Here is a 20632-nt window from a genome sequence, read left to right as displayed (position 1 = left end):
ACGGGAGAGGCCACAACAGTGAGAGGCCCGCCTAGCGCGCACACACACACACACACACACACACACACACACACACGCACACACACAAAATCATCATAGAAATGGCTAAGTGGGAATTCAATTATTTCTCAAGGATAACTCATCTATATCATTTCCCTCTAATAAGTATTTACACCTAAAAGTTTCTGAATTCATCTAATGTAGCTAAACATCAGTATAACAATTTATGTTTTTAATCTTGGTCTTCACTAAAGTGGTTAAGCACAGATAGCTTGGCCTCCAACCTAGGAATTTCTGATTCAGTAGGTCTGGGGGATGGGGCCCAAGAAACAGCATTTTAACAAGTTTCCAGTTGTGGCTAATAATGCTGCTTGCTCAGGTACCACACTTTGATAACCACTGTTTCTACACCACACTGACTCTCCCGTAAGCTACTATCATCACACCTAATTTTGCCATTGAATTTCTTGTGTACAATAAACAAAAATTCATTCAAGAATTAGTTGTTGAGCCAGCATTTATGTAGTATGTACTGTAAGTGATACCAGATGTGATGCCATATATTAGAGATACAAAGATGAAGAAAGCTGAATCTTTGCGTCCATGGAGTTTATATTCTAGAAAGACACATAAACAAATAATATGATAAAATGTGATAAACATCATGTGTAAAGTTCTATGAGAGTAGAATGAAAGTATTCATTCTACAATGAGAGGATTCAGAAGGCTTTATAATGGAGATAACATTTAGGACTTTAAAAAAACTTTTTAGTTTCCAATAATTTTAGACTTACAGAAAAATTAAAAAATAGAGTTCCCTATACTATTCATTTAGTTTCCTAGCATTATGCAAACTTTGACATTTTGCATAACCAAGGTTAGGATGAATTTTGAAGGATGCATGGGAACTTATCAGGGTATCCCATGTATAGAAATAATATATGAATAAAACCACTGAGACAGGATATACTAAAAATTATATCTAAACATTTTTGGAGAATTATATGCTAGACACTCTGCCAAGCCCTTTAAATGTTTTATTTCACTTAATTCTTAACAACCCATATCTACTATGTGGATACCATTATCACTCCCTCTATAAATGACGTAACTGACGCCATTGCCAACCTTCTAGTAGGTAACAAAACTGGGATTTAACACTAAAATGTTGAACTTTAGCACACACACTCTTAAGCAATATACTATGATTATTATGATCTGGAAATGAGAACAGTCTATTATGGATTAGGTTCCATTAGGGAAAGTTGTAGGGACAGGGTTCTGATAGTGGAAGCAGAAGACAAGATCAGAAAGTGAATGGAAACTCCTAGATAACGGAAGGATACTGTGGTAGGCAGAATTCTACAATAGTCTCCTTGATTTCCATCTCCTGGAGGAACGCGCCCAGAATAATCCCCTCTCCTTGAATGAGGGCAGAACCTATGAATATGATGGTGTATCATCATATCCATGACTCAGTTAAGTTATATAGCAAAGGCAAAGGAATTTGCTGATGTAATTAAGGTCTCTGGTGTTCTCACACTGCCCACTGGTTCAGGGCCTCAAAGTCTCATGCCATAACCTAGACTTGCCCAGTCCTTTCCTGGCCTTGAATTCTGTGTCCACTCTTGGAACCCTGTTCCATAACTCATTCTTTAAGGGTCCTGCTCTGCTACATAATAACAAGAGCTTTATGGGTAAATTAATATGACTTGAGATTTGTGCACAGATTTTGGAAATCAATCACCTGGCCTCAATTTATATGTGTATTATACACAACTATTCCAACAACAATGCTTTCACTATTTGAGGCTTGAAGGCAAACTTCAATGGTGGGCATCAGGCACCGAGCAGGTGAGCCTTTTAGGACCCCCTGAATCACAGCCTAGAAGAGTTAAATGTTACCTGCCCAGCCTTCTAGTTCACCAGTGTGTTGGGTCATAAAGTGTATCTTGGTGCAAATGTGCTGGTCTTTGATCATGCACCACGAAACATGGTTAATCTGTGACCAGCAAAACACACCAAACAGTAAGCTGCCTCCGGCTTCCATTTCAAGTTTGATCACTTGACCACCCCTCAATGACTGGCTTTGACAAAAGTTAAGCCTCATTTAAGATTAAAAAAAAAAAAAAGGTCTGTTCTGGTAAAATTGATAATGTTGTAAAGTTATTTCAATGAAAAGAACAGTCTATTTGTTCACAAAAACACTTGGCTTTGAGGACCCAGGTTTCACTTAATATCATTCCCATTCTCTGGGTACATTCAGATTCCTAAACCTATGCAGAGATTAATAGTTTTAAGGTTACTTTTTAAAAAAATAAAGTAACCTTAAATAAATAAAAATTTTCTACCCAAAACATGACAGTAAACACAAAATAGGGCATGAAACCAGTTTTATTCTGTTTAACTTGGGAAAAAATTGCCCCTGTTACCAGTTTGCAGACCAAGTTTTCTCATCTTTCATCCATCCATTTATTCACTCATTCAATAAAAACATTCACTGAATACACGCCATATGTCATTTACTAAACCTGATTCCAGGGAAATAATGATGAATGTGACACCATTCCTGAATCTGAGAGGCCTTTTTAAAAAATAAAAATAAGGAAATGTCTATTTTAATTCTGACATGTTCTATCATCAGCAGAAACAGGTTCCAAATGCAGATGAGACACCAAGAGAATGGCAGGGACAAACCCACTCCACTCTGCTGTATGATATGGCACACGAGCTTAAGGAATTTCCCACCATTCTAACTCGTCTTAGGGCAATTTGTCACTAATAGTCACCGCCTTGTCACTTGTACATTGAAGGCTGTTTTTTTGGTTTGTTTTGTGTTGTTTTTTTTTTTTTTGTGGTACACGGGCCTCTCACTGTTGTGGCCTCTCCCGTTGCGGAGCACAGGCTCCGGACGCGCAGGCTCAGCAGCCATGGCTCACGGGCCCAGCCGCTCTGCGGCATGTGGGATCTTCCCGGACCGGGGCACGAACCCGTGTGCCCTGCATCGGCAGGCGGACTCTCAACCACTGCGCCACCAGGGAAGCCCTGAGGGCTGTTTTTAATTAAAGTCAACAACCATAAAAATCTACCTAAACCAATACATATTGACTACCTGGTGGCATGCTATTTAAGGAACTGCAAATCTTCCAACCAGAATGTAAGACAGGAAAAATCTTGAAGGGAACTCAAGATCAACAGGCAGAACAATGAAAGAATATTATGGAAAATATGTACTAACATAATAAGATGCAAATAATTGAGGTTCAAGACCCATCGTCTTGACAAAAATACGATATAGAAATCAGGAGAGAAATTGACAAAGCTTTGTAGAGAGAAGCTATGACTTCAGGTGGTTCAGAAATAATTTGTAGAAAGAAAGGGGACCTTTATTTTTCTTTTATTTTGCTATATCATTCTGTTATTTTAATTCACCAATTCTGACAACTCTTTTTTTTTTTAAGATTTTTGTTTTATTTATTTATTTTTTGGCTGTGTTGGGTCTTTGTTGTGATGCGCGGGCCTTCTCTAGTTGAGGTGAGCGGGGGCTACTCTTCACTGCGGTGCATGGGTTTCTCATTGCAGTGGCTTCTCTTGTTGTGGAACATGGGCTCTAGGCAAGTGGGCTTCAGTAGCTGTGGCACACAGGTTCAGTAGTTGTGGCCCACGGGATCTAGAGTGCAGGCTCAGTAGTTGTCACGCATGGGCTTAGCTGCTCTGCGGCATGTGGGATCTTCCTGGACCAGGGCTTCAACGCATGTCCCCTGCACTGGCAGGAGGACTCTTCACCACTGTGCCACCAGGGAAGCCTGCTATATCATTCTTTAATTTACAGTTTCATATTGGAATGACATTAGTACTGGAAATGCAATTCCAATTTCTTTTTAATTACTTTAATTAAAAAAAAAAACTCCCCTGATTCAAAAGCTACTGAGTGGACTAGTTTTAAGCTATATTCTGGAGAGTGCATCAGAGGTATCATATATGATCACCACCTTCAACTTTTTTACAAATTAGGTGGAAAATCCAAAATTAACCTACATAAAAAAAAAAGAGACTGGAGAAGTGGTCAAGATGGCAGAGTTGGAAAACCCTGAGCTCACCTCCTCCCATGGGCACACCAAACTTATAACTATTTATTTACAGAGCAACTGTTGATGAGAAAGGCCAGAATCCTACCACTAAAGATAAAAAGAAGGAACCACGATGAGATGGGCAGGAGGCGTGAAGATTTGGTATAGTCAAGACCTGTACCCCCAGGTGGGTGACACACAAATGGGAGGATAATTACAACTGCAGAGATTCTCTCCAAGGAATGAGGAGTCTAAGCCCCACATTGGGCTCCCCATCCTGAGAGTCCTGCACCAGGAAGATGAATCCCTAGAATATTTGGTTTGAAGGCCAGTGGGGCTTGCTTTTGGGAGATAGAGGGCTGTAAGAAATAGAGACTTTACTCTTTTTTTTTTTTTTTTTTTTTGCTATATGCGGGCCTCTCACTGCTGTGGCCTCTCCCGTTGCGGAGCACAGGCTCCGGACGCGCAGGCCCAGCGGCCATGGCTCACAGGCTTAGTTGCTCCGCGGCATGTGGGATCTTCCCGGACCAGGGCACGAACCCGTGACCCCTGCATCGGCAGGCGGATTCTCAACCACTGCGCCACCAGGGAAGCCCGAGACTTTACTCTTAAAGGGCACACACAAAATCCACATGCTCTGAGACCCAGGGAAGAAGCAGTAATTTGAAAGGAGCCTGGGTCAGACCCACCTGCTGATCTTTGAGTCTCCTGGAGAGGCAGAAGGCACCTGGAGCTTACCCTGAGGACACAGACACTGGTGGCAGCCATTTGGGGGAGCTTGTTCTACCATGTGGACACTGGTGCTGACAAGTGCCATTGTGGAGTCCTCCCTCTAGCTTGTTAGCTCTGAGACCTGACCCTGCCCACCAGCCTGTTGGCACCAACACTGGGACATCTCAGGCCAAGCAACTAGCCAGGGAGAGACAGAGCCCCACCTACCAGCAGGCCTGTTATCTTAAGACTCTCTGAGCCCACAGAAACCCCTGGATCCAGCCCTGTCCACCAGAGGACCCAGGATCTGACCCCACACACCAGTGTGCTGGCACCAGCCCTGGGCTCCTCTGGACTCTGGCCCCACCCACCAGCAGGCCAATGCAAGCCTTGGGACCCTCAGAGTCCCTGTTGCAGAGACCAGAGAACCCAGTTCCACCCATCAGTGAGCAGGCACTAACCCTGGAACCTCCCCCAGCTCCACACACACACACACACACACACACACACACACACACACACACACACACACACACACACACACACACCCTGGCCCCATACATCAGCAGCTGACAGTAGATCCAGGAACACCAGCCCCACAACCACCTACCCCAGAACCTGATTCTGCCCACCAGTGGGCCAGCACTAGTCCTGGGATCCCCCCAGGGCTCAGCAGTTAGCTGCCTCATGACCCAGCCCTGCCACCACCAGCAGCCTCCATACAAGGCAGGGCCTGGCAACCAACCAAACCAGGGGTCCAGAGAGGCCTACCAGATGACCCACAGTAGTCAGTCCACCACATCAGAAGGACCCACATAGGGGGCACCCCTGGATCATACAGCTCTGGAGACCAGAGGGGAGTGTGCTGCTGGGCCCCATAGGACATCTACAAAAGATCACTTCTCCAAGGTCAGGAAACATAATCAACCTACCAAATACACAGAAATAAAAATAGCAAATCAGGCAAAATTAGGCGAGAGGAATATGTTCCAAATAAAGGAGCAAGATAAAACCTCAAAAGAACTAAGTGACGTGGAGGTAGGCAATCTACCTGATAAAGAGTTGAAGACAATGATTGTAAAGATGTTCAAAGAACTCTCAGGAGAAGACTGAATGAACAGAGCCAGAAGTTTTCAACAAAGAATTAGGAAATACAAAGAAGAACCAAACAGAGACAAAGAATACAGTCAATGGGGCTTCCCTGGTGGCGCAGTGGTTGAGAGTCCGCCTGCCGATGCAGGGGACATGGGTTCATGCCCCGGTCCAGGAAGATCCCACATGCCACGGAGCGGCTGGGCCCGTGAGCCATGGCTGCTGGGCCTGTGCGTCCGGAGCCTGTGCTCTGCAATGGGAGAGGCCACAACAGTGAGAGGCCTGCATACCGCAAAAAAGAAAAAAAAAAAAAAGAATACAATCAATGAAATGAAAAATACACTAGAAGGAATCAACAGTAAATTAGATGATACAAAGGAATGGATCAGTGAGCTGGAAGACAGAGTAGTGGAAATCACTGAAGCTAAACAGAAAAAAGAATAAAAAGAAATGAGGACAGCTTAAGAGACCTCTGGGATAACATCAAGTGTACTAACGCCACATTATAGGATTCCCAGAGGGAGAAGACAGAGAGAAAGGGGTAGAGAACATATCTGAAGACATAGTAACTGAAAATTTCCCTAACCTGGGAAAGAAAGCAGACATCCAAGCACAGGAAGCACAGAGAGTCCCAAGCAGGATCAACCCAAAAAGGACCACAAGACATATTCTAATTAAAATGGCAAAAATCAAAGATAAAGAGAGAATATTAAAAGCAGCAAGGGAAAAGCAACAAGTTACATACAAGGGAACTCCCATAAGACTATCAGCTGACTTTTCAGCAGAAACTGCAGGCCAGAAGGGAGTGGCAAAATATATTTAAAGTGATGAAAATGGAAAACCTACAACCAAGAATAATCTACCTGGCAAGGCTTTCATTCAGATTTGATGAAGAAAGCAAAAGCTTTACAGATAAGCAAAAGCTAAAAGAGTTCAGCATCACCAAACCAGCTTTACAAAAAATGTTAAAAGAATTACTCTAAGTGAAAAAGAAAAGGCCACAACTAGAAATATGAAAAAAAATCAAAGGAAAAATCTTACCGGTAAAGGCAAATATACAGTAAATGTAGTAAATCAACCAACTACAAAGCTAGTAGGAAGGTCAAAAGACAAATGTAATAAAATCGTGTATATTCACAATAAGTAGTTAAGGGATACACAAAACAATTAGATGTAAAATATATTGTCAGAAACAGTAAACGTGCTGTGAGGGAAGTAAAAATGCAGGAAGTAAAAATTCATCATATAGGTAGATAGATAATGTAGATCAACAGATAGCTATATATAAACCTCATGATAACCGCACACCAAAAATCTGTAATAGACACACAAAAAAGAGAAAGGAATCCAACAAACAAAACAAAATAGAAACAGAGTTATAGATACAGAGAACAAACAAGTGGTTATCAAGGGGAGGGGGATGTGGGAGGAAATAAATAGGTGAGGGAGATTACAGATACAAAATAATGAGTCCAGCAGTATGAAGTGCACAGTGTGGGGAATGTAGTTAATAACTATGTAACATCTTTGCATGGTGATAGACTGCAACTCATGCTGAGCAGTTTGAAGTGTATAGATATATTGAACTGCTATGCTGTGTAACAGGAAACAACATAGTGTTGTAGGTCAATTATACTTCAAAAATAAACAAACAAACTCAGAGTAAGGGGCATGGAGGAATTGGATAAAGGCAGTCAAAAAGTCAAAACTTCCAGTTATAAGATAAATAAGTACTAGGGATATTATGTACAACACGATAAATATAATTAACACTGCTGTATGTTATATATGAAAATTGTTACGAGAATAAATCCTGAGCTCTTGTCACAGGAAAAAAATTATTTTTTCTATTTCTTTAACATTGCATAGGTGTTCACTAAATTCACTGTGATAATTTCATGATTTATGTAAATCAAATCATTATGCTGCACACCTTAAACTTATACAGTGCTGTATGTCAATTATATCTCAGTGAACCTGGAAGGAAAAAAAAACCAATAAGAGACCAATGTCACTTCAAAAATAGCAAGTGACTTAACGGAAGCAAATGCAGAAGCTTTGAGAGGAAATCAAGAAATTCACAATAACCAGTTGTGGCCTATTATTTGTAGCATCATTTAATCACTGGAAAACACAAAAGGAGTAGATTATTAAAATCCTTTCTGGGGGGCTTCCCTGGTGGTGCAGTGGTTGAGAGTCCGCCTGCTGATGCGGGGGACACGGGTTTGTGCCCCGGTCCGGGAGGATCCCACATGCCGCGGAGCAGCTGGGCCTGTGGGCCATGGCCGCTGAGCCTGCGCGTCTGGAGCCTGTGCTCCACAGCAGGAGAGGCCACAACAGTGAGAGGCCCACATACCGCAAAAAATAAAAATAAAGATAAATAAATAAAATAAAATCCTTTCTGGGGACTTCCCTGGTGGTCCAGTGGTTAAGAATCCGTCTGCCAATGCAGGGGAGGGAGGTTCGATCCCTGGTCGGGGAACTAGGATCCCACAGGCCACGGGGCGACTAAGCCCGCGCGCTGCAACTAAGACCTGATGCAGCCAAAAATAAATAAATAAATATAAAAAAAGAATCCTTTCTGACCCAGTGAGCCAATAATGATCTGTAATTATAATAAAGCTAACACTTTCTAATGTGTTAGGAAGCATTTTCGTTGACATTATTTCATCTGATACTCAAAACAACCCTGTGAATTTGATCCTCCTAGCAAATGCAGTCAGGGAAGTAATAACATGGTGCAAAATCAGAATTTCTCTGGCTCTACCAATTTGGGGGCTTCCCTCCCCCTACACCCCAATTTCTCCAGATCATTCCAGGAAGCATGTGAATGCATGGATCCAGTCCTCCTCATCCCTCATCAACACTGCTGTCCTCACTTACCTGGCTGCTGAAGGTGTCTCTGGATGCTGCTAGAATTGTCACCGGGTTGCTGCAGCTAAGGTACCAGGTGCGTTGCTTAGGCACTACTGCCTACCTTCCCCACCTCCCCTCTCCTCTCTGGGATGAGGTCAAATCCGGTTCCCTCCACCGTGTGCCCTGTCGAATCTTGCCCCAGCAGCACCTGGAGCAGGACCCCTTCACCCACAAGTTTGTTACACTCTACTATGCAGACCCCGCCTTCACTATCTTCAGGACATTTTAGTCAAATTACTCTTTAAATTTTCACACTGCTTTCCTACTGCTCTCCTCTCTTCCTACCATCCAGACACGAGTCAGCAGAAAATCAGGAGGACACAACTTATGCTATTTTCAGTGTCCTCCCTCCCACCCCGACCCCAAAGGTCTGGTATCTCCTGTGCCACCAAATCCTTCTTTCCTCTGGAGGGGCTCTGCCCGGTGACCATTTTCTGGGCACTCGAGCAAAAGACTCATGATAGGTCTAACCATCTAATTAATCGGATATGCCCAGACCTGTCTGAATCCTGGCGAGACCGTGCTGAGGCTCAAGCCTTAAGTAGTGTTTATTCTCTACGCAATTTATATGGGCTAAACAGGAAACCAACAGCTTTCATCAGCCACAGAATTATTTGGGGGTTCTCCCTCCAAATGCAGAACTAAACCTTAAAACTTTAACCTAGGTTTCAAACAAACAAAAAACCCATATCAGAATATTTTAGGAAAAATACGTGAGAGCTTCCCTGGTGGCGCAGTGGTTGAGAGTCCGCCTGCCGATGCAGGGGACGCGGGTTCGTGCCCCGGTCCGGGAGGATCCCACATGCCGCGGAGCGGCTGGGCCCGTGAGCCATGGCCGCTGAGCCTGCGCGTCCGGAGCCTGTGCTCCGCAACGGGAGAGGCCACTGCAGCGAGAGGCCCACGTACCACAAAAAAAAAAAAAAAAAAAAAAAGAAAGAAAAATACGTGAAACCTGGATGATCCAACTTACTGCCTCAGAGTGAGTAAAACTGTGTCCCACGCTGCACGAAAATCTGTACCTCAATGTCTGAAGCCCACCCTCACTTGCTTGGCATGAAGTCCAGTCTTTTCCCAGGCTCTTCCTCCCCAGTTATGCCTCCAGGGGTCCCTCAAGGTTTCTGCGCTCGGGGGCCTGCTTATTTCTGTTACCCTTGAACAGAAGCTCTTCCACACTGCAAAACTGTTGGGCTTCTGATGACAAAGTTCTTCCTTCCCTTCATGCTAAAGCCCCTTCTCCTTAGACGGTAAGGGCCCTCTTAGGAGGACGAGAAAATGTCTGTGCACAGACTTTTGGCCCAGGCTTGCTCTCTCGTGATACTTCTCCTTCCATTGTCCACTATGCCTCCCTAAGGTTCAATAGCCTTCAAGGTCCCCACAGGTCCCTCTGCCTCCTATACATATCTGAATCCCAATTCTAGTTCAAGTTCTGTCCTGTAAGGCTCTGGGCCAGATAGAAAGCATCTGGTTCAATGTAGTAGGACAATCCATGACTGGGAAAACCTGCTAGGTCCTTCTGTGAGAGGGAAGGAACTCCAGAACTTGCTATGGCAGGAGGCTGAGATGCCAGGGCACACAGAGGAACTCTAGGGGGATGGTATGGTCTAATATCACAGCCCAGAGGCCAAAAAAATGTACTAAATATGGCTTTTTGCCCATTTAAGAACTATCTAACAGAAGCTACTTTCTGGTAAGTGATCGGAAAGAGGATGAAGTAAGATAAGCAGTAACAGTCATTTACCTGATACTGTAAAAGCCAGCAAGAGGGAAGGAGGGGCCCCAGGGTGGAGTTTACTGTTTTCAAAATGCACCCTCTTCCAGGAGAACCCAGGAGGAATGAAATAAAACACACAATCTCAATATTCAGTACTTTGCTCTATCAATTTGATAAAATGCTTCTAATCCAATTACAACTAAAAGTTTGAGTCTTTTTTTTAATACCCCAACTAATGATGCTATGAGCCAGAATGGTTGAGTTACGTAAGTAAATAAAGTATGAGATAAATTTTTCTTCAAAATTTAATACCTGTTTATAAAATGTTTTTCTCTTTTAAGATTTTTCAGTAGCTATAACTTTTTACGTGGGCCTCTCACTGTTGTGGCCTCTCCCGTTGCAGAGCACAGGCTCCGGACGCGCAGGCTCAGCGGCCATGGCTCACGGGCCCAGCCGCTCCACGGCATGTGGGATCTTCCCGGACCGGGGCACGAACCCGTGTCTCCTGCATCAGCAGGCAGACTCTCAACCACTGCGCCACCAGGGAAGCCCAGTAGCTATAACTTTTAATCGCAGTGTTAATTCTGCCGTTTCTATGTCTTTGGAATTACTTTAGATTGATGGATATGGCCTAGGGCCATAGACTGCCACCCGTGCTTTAAATCTTGTGCTCTGACTCCAAGAATAGAAAAGAAACAAGGAAAAACCATTTCCAAGAAGGTGCTATCCTCAAAGCACAATTGGACATTAATTTGGGAAAAAATTCACATATGTAGAACTGACTTGGAGTTTTAAAACATCAGATCGTGGTCATGGTCCTGGCCTTTGAAACATATTCCCTTTTAAAAAACAAAATGTGAATGAGAGAAACACTCACCACACTCACCATTTATTTTATATGGAAACTGACCTCAAAATACAAATTGTTCATTAGTAGAAAATCTATTTCATATGCTAATTAGTTATTCTTAATTTGAGATAATTGTGGAAGATATTTTAAAATTCTTTTTGTGCTTTTCACAAAAAGCAATCGAGTACAATGTGCTATCAATCACTGTTAAATATAAGAGCTTTGTTCTTACAAACTAGATAATTTTTTCTGAATCCACAGGCTGAAAACTGTATCACAAGATCTCCCAATTATTTCTTTTACTTCCTCAAGTTTGTACTTTTAGAAATAAAAGAGACAGTCAACCAAATTAAATTTAGAGGTAGAACGGTCATACGACAAAGAAATGAAACACTGCAATAATCATTTATCATCAAGATAACCACGTTCAGTATCAACACACACTGCACATACACATTCTTTTTTACCCTGTAGCTCTTTTAAAATTCCACTCTTTCTACATTTCTTGTTCTTCATGGCTCAGCCTATCTGCATCATCTTATACCTCCAAATCTACTCTAACCCTTCTCCATCCTTCCCTGGGCCCTGGAAGGCTGAGCTTGCAGACATCTACCCACTCCCTTTTACTCTGCTTTTTGGCTGGTTCAGTTCGAGAAAGTTTTGAGGCAGAAGACCAAAAGAGAGTGAAGCCAGGGTATTTATTCCCACAGCTTCCTCTCTGATAAGGGCCTCTACCACTGGCCACCGTTCCTGCCCTGTGGTCCTCTCCTTTAAGTTCCCCTGTTTGGGTTCCACTGACCCCTGCTTCCCTTGCTCCTTCAGGCCTGGGTGTTTGTTCCCTGTCTGGACACTGTCTAACTCAGGAGCCTTTCTTTTCTTTTAATTTCTTTTATCTATTTTAACAACATTGTGTTAATTTCTGCTGTACAGCCAAGTGATTCAGTTATACATATGTATACATTCTTTTTCATATACATATATATATGTTCTTTTCCATTATGGTTTATTACAAGATATTGAACATAGTCCCCTGTGCTATACAGTAGGACCTTGTTGTTTATCCATTCTCTATATAATAGTTTGCATCGGCTAATTCCAAACTCTCAGTCCCTCCCTCTCTCACCCCACCTCCCCCTTGGCAACCACAAGTCTGTTGTCTACATCTCTGAGTCTGTTTCTGTTTTGCAGATAAGTTCATTTGTGTCATATTTTAGATTTCAAATGTAAGTGATAACATATGGTATTTGTCTTTCTCTTTCTGGTTTACTTCACTTAATATGATAATCTCTAGGTCCATCTATGCTGCTGCAAATGGCATTATTTCATTCTTTTTTATGGCTGAGTAATATTCCATTGTATATATATACCACATCTTCTTTATCCATTCATCTGTCGATGGACATTTAGGTTGCTAGCCATGTCTTGACTATTCTAAATAGTGCTGCTATGAACATAGGGGTGCATGTATCTTTTCAAATTATAGTTTTATCTGGATATATGCCCAGGAGTGGGATTGCTGGATCATATGGCAACTCTAGTTTATTTTTTTGAGGAATCTCCATACTGTTTTCCATAGTGGCTATACCAATTTACATTCGTGCCAACAGTGCAGGAGGGTCAGAAGCCTTTCTTAACTGCCTTCTTCTCTTGGTCTCTGGATACTGCTCCCTGCTTATATAATCCTGCTTCCCTGACTTGTCCTTCTTGGGTGCTGCGTTTATAGCTCTCTAGCAACCTACATATCCCTTTGTAATAATGCTCTAGTCCCAATACTGAGCTTCTTGCTTCATTAAAGGACATGGGGAAGACACAGAAAATTGTGGTTCAGCTATAATCCTACACCCCCCAACACACATACACACACACAACCCCTCTAGGTGGGGTATTTATTTTTTTCTTTAAAATGTAGTTCAGTAACTCTTTAAAAATCATAAAAGTGATACATTTACCACAACCAGTGAAACTATGTAAAAATGTGTAAAGAAAAGAAGTTAATGCTCTTCCCCAGTGCTTTTGTTTTTTTGTTTGTTTGTTTTGGTTTTTTTTGTTGTTGTTGTTTTTTGGATCCTTCCCCTTCACCTTATTCCCCACCTTCACCCTGTCTCGCCCTAGATAAAGCATGTGAACAGCCTGGCCTGTCTTTCTTTACACCTGTCTCCATGATATTCAAACTTTCAAACCCATACCAAACATATATACTCATATATAGAGAGGGGTGAAACTTGTCTTTACAAAACCAGAGCATATTCTACATTATTTTGCAAACTTCTAGATAGAGATCTAGTTCCATACTTTAAATAGCCTCATAATATTACAGAGACTAAATATACTCTAATTTAGGTAGCCATTTCTCTACTGATTGACACTCCATTTTTTTTTCCAGCTGCTTTGACCACTATATACAATGCTGCAGTAAACAACCTTATGCATATATTCTTACTAGTGCATCTATTTATGCGACCTAAACTCCTAAAATAGGGTTGCTAGGTCAAAGTTACATATAGTTTCAATGACAATCCCCTTACTTTCTCAAAAGTGTGTAGCAATGTATTTCCTGTCAATTTAAGTCCTATATATGTTTTATATGGATATACTATGGTACATGCAATTTTAAATCTTTCTTTCTTAACATGAATTACAGATAATTGTCTACGCACTATATACTTTCTGTAGTAATCTTAAATGGCTGGGCATAGCCATTAAACTTGTGGAGCTCCTTTAAAATTTGGGGGGGATTGTATCAAACCTCAGTATTAATATAGGGAGAATTTATATCTACTCCCCATAATACATGCCCAAAGACAAATCAAAGCTTTGACAGCAGCATTCCATAATAATAAAATCTGTTACAAATATGCCTTTCAACCCTTAATCAGTTGACATTAACTACATCTTCTGATGGGCAAGAGCACTGATAACATGATTCACAATATCAAGAGGAACTATGCCTGGGGCATACGCCTCCATCACCACCTCAGTGACTTCAAAGGGGAAAGATCATGGGATTGCTGAGGAGCACAGTGAAGCACTGGGGATCTTCCTGCGTATGGTGAGCCCAGTTACATGTGATTCTTCTGGCATTAAAAGGGTCTACTTCAGGGCTTCCCTGGTGGCGCAGTGGTTGAGAGTCCGCCTGCCGATGCGGGGGACGCGGGTTCGTGCCCCGGTCCGGGAAGATCCCACGTGCCGCGGAGCGGCTGGGCCCGTGAGCCATGGCCGCTGAGCCTGCGCATCCGGAGCCTGTGCTCCGCAACGGGAGAGGCCACAGCAGTGAGAGGCCCGCGTACCGCCAAAAAAAAAAAAAAAAAAGGGTCTACTTCAGATCAAAGGTAAAAGAAGGCCAGAAAAACAGAAGGGAATCCCAGACCCAAGGACACTGCTATTCAGGTTAGCACAACTAGAGTCCTTCAGGCTTGAGAAAATACCACATTCCACAAAGGCTTGGGAACATTCTAAAGCTGTTTCCATAAAACCAAGGTGGTAGTCAGGGTGGGGATGGGGAAGGGGGGAGAGGAGGACCATGAGAAGACAAATCTGGCCACCATTCATTGTTAGCATATTCTCTGTTTGATCACATCACCACCAGACAAGACATTCCTGGGCATAGACCTTGGAATGAAGAGTTAGGAAAGTTACAAAGCCAACAGGAGGTAGACCAATAGCCTTCATGCTGTTTCCTGTGTGGATGGCAATGTTGGCTTTCACTGCTTGGTCCTGTGAGAAGGAAAAGCGGGTTTTACTCTTTCCTGGGAATAACTACTTGCCCATGACACTAAAGAGCCTTCCAACTGGAAATGGATCTGATTACTTTTGCCAGACTTAATCTCTTACTTGAGCAGTTAATGAGTGCTTTCAATAATCTTAATCACATCACTTCAGTAAAATACCTAGACGTTATTTCCACAGGAAATAAATGTCCATAGACCATAAACTCAACCTGGTTAATGGCTAACGTGGGAGAAAGGTGGGAATTGGACTCAGATAAAGGGCTACTGTTGGGTGATGGTAAATGAATGATCCACCCTTCGTCTGGGACTGTCTGCGGCCAGTGGATGCGGGATGTGGAGGGAGGAGAAATGAAGTGAAAGACAAAGGCAGCTGGAAGTAGCAAAATTCTCCCTGTGTGGACCCACCAGCTGCAGGAAGTCACTGAAGGATCCAGAATATGATGAGGACTCCTGGCCGCAGAGAGGGAGATTAAAGGAAAACCAGGAGACAGGAACACAAGATACAGATCAAAGATACTATCTGGAGAACTCCCTCCCTTCATGCTTTTCAAAGAGGGATGATGATAAGAGATAACGTTTGGACGTTCCTGGAGGAAGGTCCCAGCAAAAGAGAACTTATCCATGACAGAAAAAAAGGCTTCTCCTGCTCCTATTTTCCCCCTTTCCAATGCATTCTTTTGTAACGTTAGAAGCACAGGCAGTCTCCCTACCAAGGAATCCATGTGATTCTAATGACTGGCTCCTAAAGTGCTACGAAGATCCCAATGGAAGGCCGGGACCAAAGTAAAGGGAATGGTTCTGCGCAACAGTATGGAGAGGTCACAGGCAAAAGGGTGACCATCTGTTGAACGTGCCCCTCAGTGAGCTTGAGGTCAGTCATCAGAGAAACTGAATGTCCTCTGTGTGCCTACCTTGAGCCAGATACAATGGAGCTTTTATAATATTGTTTTTGGGGTTTTTTTTAAATACAAAAAGGACAATAAAATAAAAAGATAATTCTAAATCGGGGCGGTGGGGGGAGAAAAGATTTACTGAAGCTCAATGTATTATTTAATGCACAGTTTCTGGAGGAGTGGCACACCAAGTCGTAGGATTTAGTGTGACTTCTAAAAAGAGCTTTCGGAATTGAGGCAGCTCGTGCATGCCCATCTCTCCAGAAGTCTCTATCTGATCGTTGCAGAGAGCTTCCTTTCGAAGTATTTTGAAGGCTCCAGCATTCACAGGGAGAAAGGATTTTCATCACTAGGATTCTATGATACATGATATAAAATCTACAATTCTATGACTTTCCTGATGAAGCAGTTTGGTTATATTAGGAAGTAGCAAGTCTCATCAAACTAAGAGCAATACATTACAAACACAAAATGAAGAGCATTTACCACATTTTAAAAGAAACACACCCTGGATCAATGATATAGAGAAATTTATAAAATGGCAAGAGTTCAAAATGAACAGAAGCTTTTGAAATTCCTCTTTCCTAGACAGATATTTTTATCTTAAAAATGGCACATGATGTTTCCTCTAAACTTTAAGAGACTATAGATCATATTACGAGCCTAGACAAAGCATTGACCATATGCTGTGAAAGGACCACTGAAAAAGAACCTATTATCTACACAATGGCATACACAACCCTAAACATCTGGCCGCGCTGGCCTGGAAAATGTAGTGAATACAGGAGTAGCAGTTTTATACACTGTCTTTTTTAGTCTTATTGATCCTACTTATAGAACCACAAAAATTATTTTCATATAAAATTTTAAATCACATGAAACATACGAGCCAAACTGGCTCTTTAGTACCTTTTGCATAAGACATGATGTTATACCAGTAACAGTAGAAACCCATTCATAAAACATAACTTCAGAATAAACATTACTTCGTGTTTGTTTGGGAAATAAAAAACTGTTAAAAAAAAAAAGAAAATCTGAACCAAGTTTCTTCAAGTTAGAAGGAATTCATCCCTCTTCTAGTATTAAAAAAAAAGTTTTTGTCATAAAATAAGGGTGCTTATAAAAGTGATTAATAAAAAAAAAGAAAAAAAACCCCACAAAAACCCCAAACCTCTGACAACAGACAGATGAGCAAAGACACAGCATACGCTTCTGCTCTTCTGCTTACAGAATCCCAACAAATCCAAGCCACCCCTGCAGCATGAACAGCAGAATTTAGGTCAAGGGGCCAATTAGCATCAAAGGCAGCGACAAGTTTCTACTTCTCTCTGCCCAGTCCTGTTTCCTTTGAGAGTCCTGTATTAAGCAACCATGGAGGCAGCTTTAGAGCATTCCAAAACAAAAAATTTAAAAAGACATTTACAAAGTATTGCTTCTGGAAGCAACTACAGCCCTGACCCCATAAGTCAACACCATCCTCACCATCTCCACACTCTTGTATACGACTCCCAGCTGTCCTGTTACAAGGTGAATTAACTAACAGGCCGAGGAATTTTGATTCATCATTAATTAGCCGGTGTCTGAATAGCACCAGCAGACTGACAGTTTGGGGTCGCCCAGGTACACATGTAAAGCATTTTAAACCGGGACTAACCTGGAGGTGACCGGTGCTGGGGCTGAGCTGCGGTCCTCCCAGGCCCCAAGCTCTTTTCCAAAGGTTCCCCAGGCACCAACCGAGGTTGGCCCGCTCTGAGGGAGGTCGCGTTGGCTCCTTTGGTCTCCGTGACCTTTGCAGAGAGTGGTGGCTCCAAGGTGTCAGCAGAGGGTGACCCAGAGAAAGCACAGCTCTTTCTACCAAGAGAGTCATCAAGAGCGGCTTCCCTCTCAGCAGGCAGTGAAGGGGGCCGGAGGATCCTGTGATGCTGCTGAGGGCTGGGAAGCCTTGGAGAGAGAGGCAAGCGAACAGGTGACATCCATTTGTGTGTGCTGGATGGAAAGGATGAATTATTAAATACCGTGCTGAGAGCTGCCAGTGCTGGGGGTGGTGGCCTCTTCTCATCACCTCCAGGGTCCACACCGCGGGGCAGATCCAGAAACAAGGTTTTGTGGCCACTCAGAAGCAACCCAGCTCCCCTCTTGCTCCCGGTTCCTGGGAGGGTATGGGTGGCGGTCGTCCCAAAGGAGAATCCCAGCCGTTTCCCCTCGGTGGCTTCATCTAATTTCTCGCTCTCTATCACCTTCAGGAGGACCTTGTTCACTGCTCCCCCAGTGCTGGCTAGGGGACACTCCTCAGCTGATGGCTGCCATGACCTGTCCCCTCTCTGCTCCTTGCCCCAGCAGCTGGCACCCCAAGCCCCAGCCTCAGCTTCCGGGAGGGTGAGCAAGTCTGCACTGGGTATGAACTCAGCTTGGGCTGCTGGGCAAACGGCAACCCTTTCCTCACCCTCAGGATGCGTTTTAACTACTCGTTGCACCTGAGAAGACAGATCCTGGACTTTGGCCACCACTTTGGAAATAGGCGTCTTCCTGCAAGTCCATTCAGCAGCCTTCTCTGTCCGGCCCCCCTCTGCCTCTGGATGTTTCTCGGGCTCCTTGTGACTTTCGGTCGAACCTGTCTGCAGATGCGCCGGCCTGCTAGGGCCCCTCCTTGGTCCCCCGGCACCATCATCTCCTGGCTCTGTGGAGCTGCATTCAGGGGGCAGCCTGCCTCCTCCATGCCCCACAACCTCAGAAGCCTTCTTGAAGCTCCCCAAGGCAGAGTCAGCATCCAGTGTCCTGGGGATCTCTGGGGTGCAGCTCCCTCTCCTCTGTAGGGAAGACGTAAGTGCTCCATTCGGGAGCAAGTTGCCTCTCTCCTCTAGGAGCCAAAGATGAGGCCCTGTTTGAGAAAGAGGAAGGGCGTTGCTGGAACAGATCTGGTCCTTCCCCACCAGAGGAGGCAATTTCTGGCCCCCATGCCCCTTTCGTCTTGTCCTCTTCTGCAGGGAGTTTTGAGAGAGCCCCTCAAAGCTCTCTCTCCTTCCACCAAATCTCCGGGCCTTTTTGTTCCCGTGGGAGCTCCTCTTATTGAGACAGCCTACGGTGGGCTCCCCTAGCCAGTGGCCAGCACTTTGGAAACGGTCATCCTCGGAGGCCAGGCTCACAGAGAGCTCCGGCAGCTTCCCCTCCTGGTTCCCCATCGTAATGCCCAGGATGTGGTCTGAGCTCAGCAGATTGGCTAGCAGTCTCTCCCTCTCGGCCGTGAGTTTGTACAGCTCAGTCAGAATGTCTTTCGTGGGAGTTGGCTTGAAAAATATGTCGCCTGGATGTTCGTTCGGCTGCCGGCTGAGGCTGTTGATGTCGGACCCCTCCCTGACTTGGTAGCAGTTATGAAACCCTTTACTGGATCTGTCTAGAGTTATGGTGCCCTTGTATGAAAATCCTCTGACTTCCCCCCTCGGAAGATAGAAGCTGATGTAGCAGAGTTCGGTAATGGGCTTACGCAATTGGAGGGTGCAGTGAGTGCCTTCCATTATGCCTACCTAATTATTCATGCCTCAGAGATGCTGGTCTGTGGTCAGGCTTCCCAGGCTCCGGTGGTGGGCCATGTGATGGTGGCTATGCAGGGAAAGCATCTGACAGTCATCACCAGCAACGAGACGGCCTGTTAGAGGAACAGGGGAAGAAAGCAGCTAGTCTGACGGAGTGCATGAATCACACAGTGACATAAATCAAAGAATAACCTGGACTTATCCTTCCTCTCTGGCTGACCTCAAGCAACTCAAGGCAACAGCCAGGAGGCTGATTGCAACCTCCTCCCCACTCCCAGCTCACCCTTGACTAGCAAAGCTTTGATACAGCTGAGAATGGGAGAGTGCTCTAATTTTAGCCCCAAGACAAAAGTCCCTTCTCCCCACATGGGAACTTGATGTATACCCTAAGCAGGGTCTCTTGACTTCTCAAGGCTTCAGTTTAGGTTCTTCCATAAAACAGAGCTGACATACCTCCCAGAAATCCTGAGGAAAGGGGACTTTGAGATCCTTAGAAAACATTACTCTCCAAGAAGTACCTTCCTATAGTTGAGATTAATTATCTATTTAACTTAAAGCAATGGGGGAGGGGGAAAGATATTAGGTCACAAATTTTGAGTCTCTTCTGGACACAATTCATATACTTTGCCAAAAGAGTGAAAAGTGAAAATTTTAAATTTTGAAATTTAAAGAAGTAACCCAGAAGGCTTAATTAAGTTTTTTTGTTTGTTTTCCTACTTCTTGCCTATCTGAAGCCAAATGCAATGGCAGAGAAAAAGGAAAAATCTGTAAGCCACTGCTGGTCCTGTATAGATTTCCAATGTCTTCACCATCAAAGTGGCTGAAGTGTCACATGGGCAGTGAAGGTGTCTGTTCCCTTGTATGATGTGAGGTATCCCAGGGGTGTCTCTGTGGCTAACATCCCTCCACACAATCATGAGCTTAGAATGCTATATTATGATACTTCATTTCTTAAATGAAGGCACTGCTCAGTCTTTAATATTTCCAAGCTTAAAAGAAATTCCCTGGGAAGGGTAACACAATAACAATTTATTAACCATTGATTTGTTTAGTGATATCTCAGGTCTTTCCTAAATGGGTCTAAATAGTAAAAAGCTAATAAAAGAACATTTTGAGTGAAGGAAGAGAGAA

At 43.6% G+C, this 20632-nt stretch overlaps 1 protein-coding gene across 4 annotated transcripts in view; it reads right to left on the bottom strand.

Annotated features, from left to right (window-relative positions):
* Nucleotides 1-20632, bottom strand: part of FMN1 (formin 1) — a 447127-nt gene that overhangs the window by 390435 nt on the left and 36060 nt on the right. For all 4 annotated transcript variants that reach the window (XM_059056125.2, XM_067028908.1, XM_067028906.1 and 1 more), the window contains one exon: nt 17626-19614. In XM_059056125.2, coding sequence (XP_058912108.1) covers nt 17626-19483 — 1858 coding nt within the window. In that variant the 5' untranslated portion in view covers nt 19484-19614. The remainder of the gene's footprint in view (nt 1-17625; nt 19615-20632) is intronic.

The sequence above is a fragment of the Kogia breviceps genome, chromosome 3 (genome assembly GCF_026419965.1).
Source record: "Kogia breviceps isolate mKogBre1 chromosome 3, mKogBre1 haplotype 1, whole genome shotgun sequence".
Taxonomy (NCBI): domain Eukaryota; kingdom Metazoa; phylum Chordata; class Mammalia; order Artiodactyla; family Physeteridae; genus Kogia; species Kogia breviceps.
Note: the sequence above shows the minus strand (reverse complement) of the source record. Positions and strands in the feature narration are given on the sequence as shown.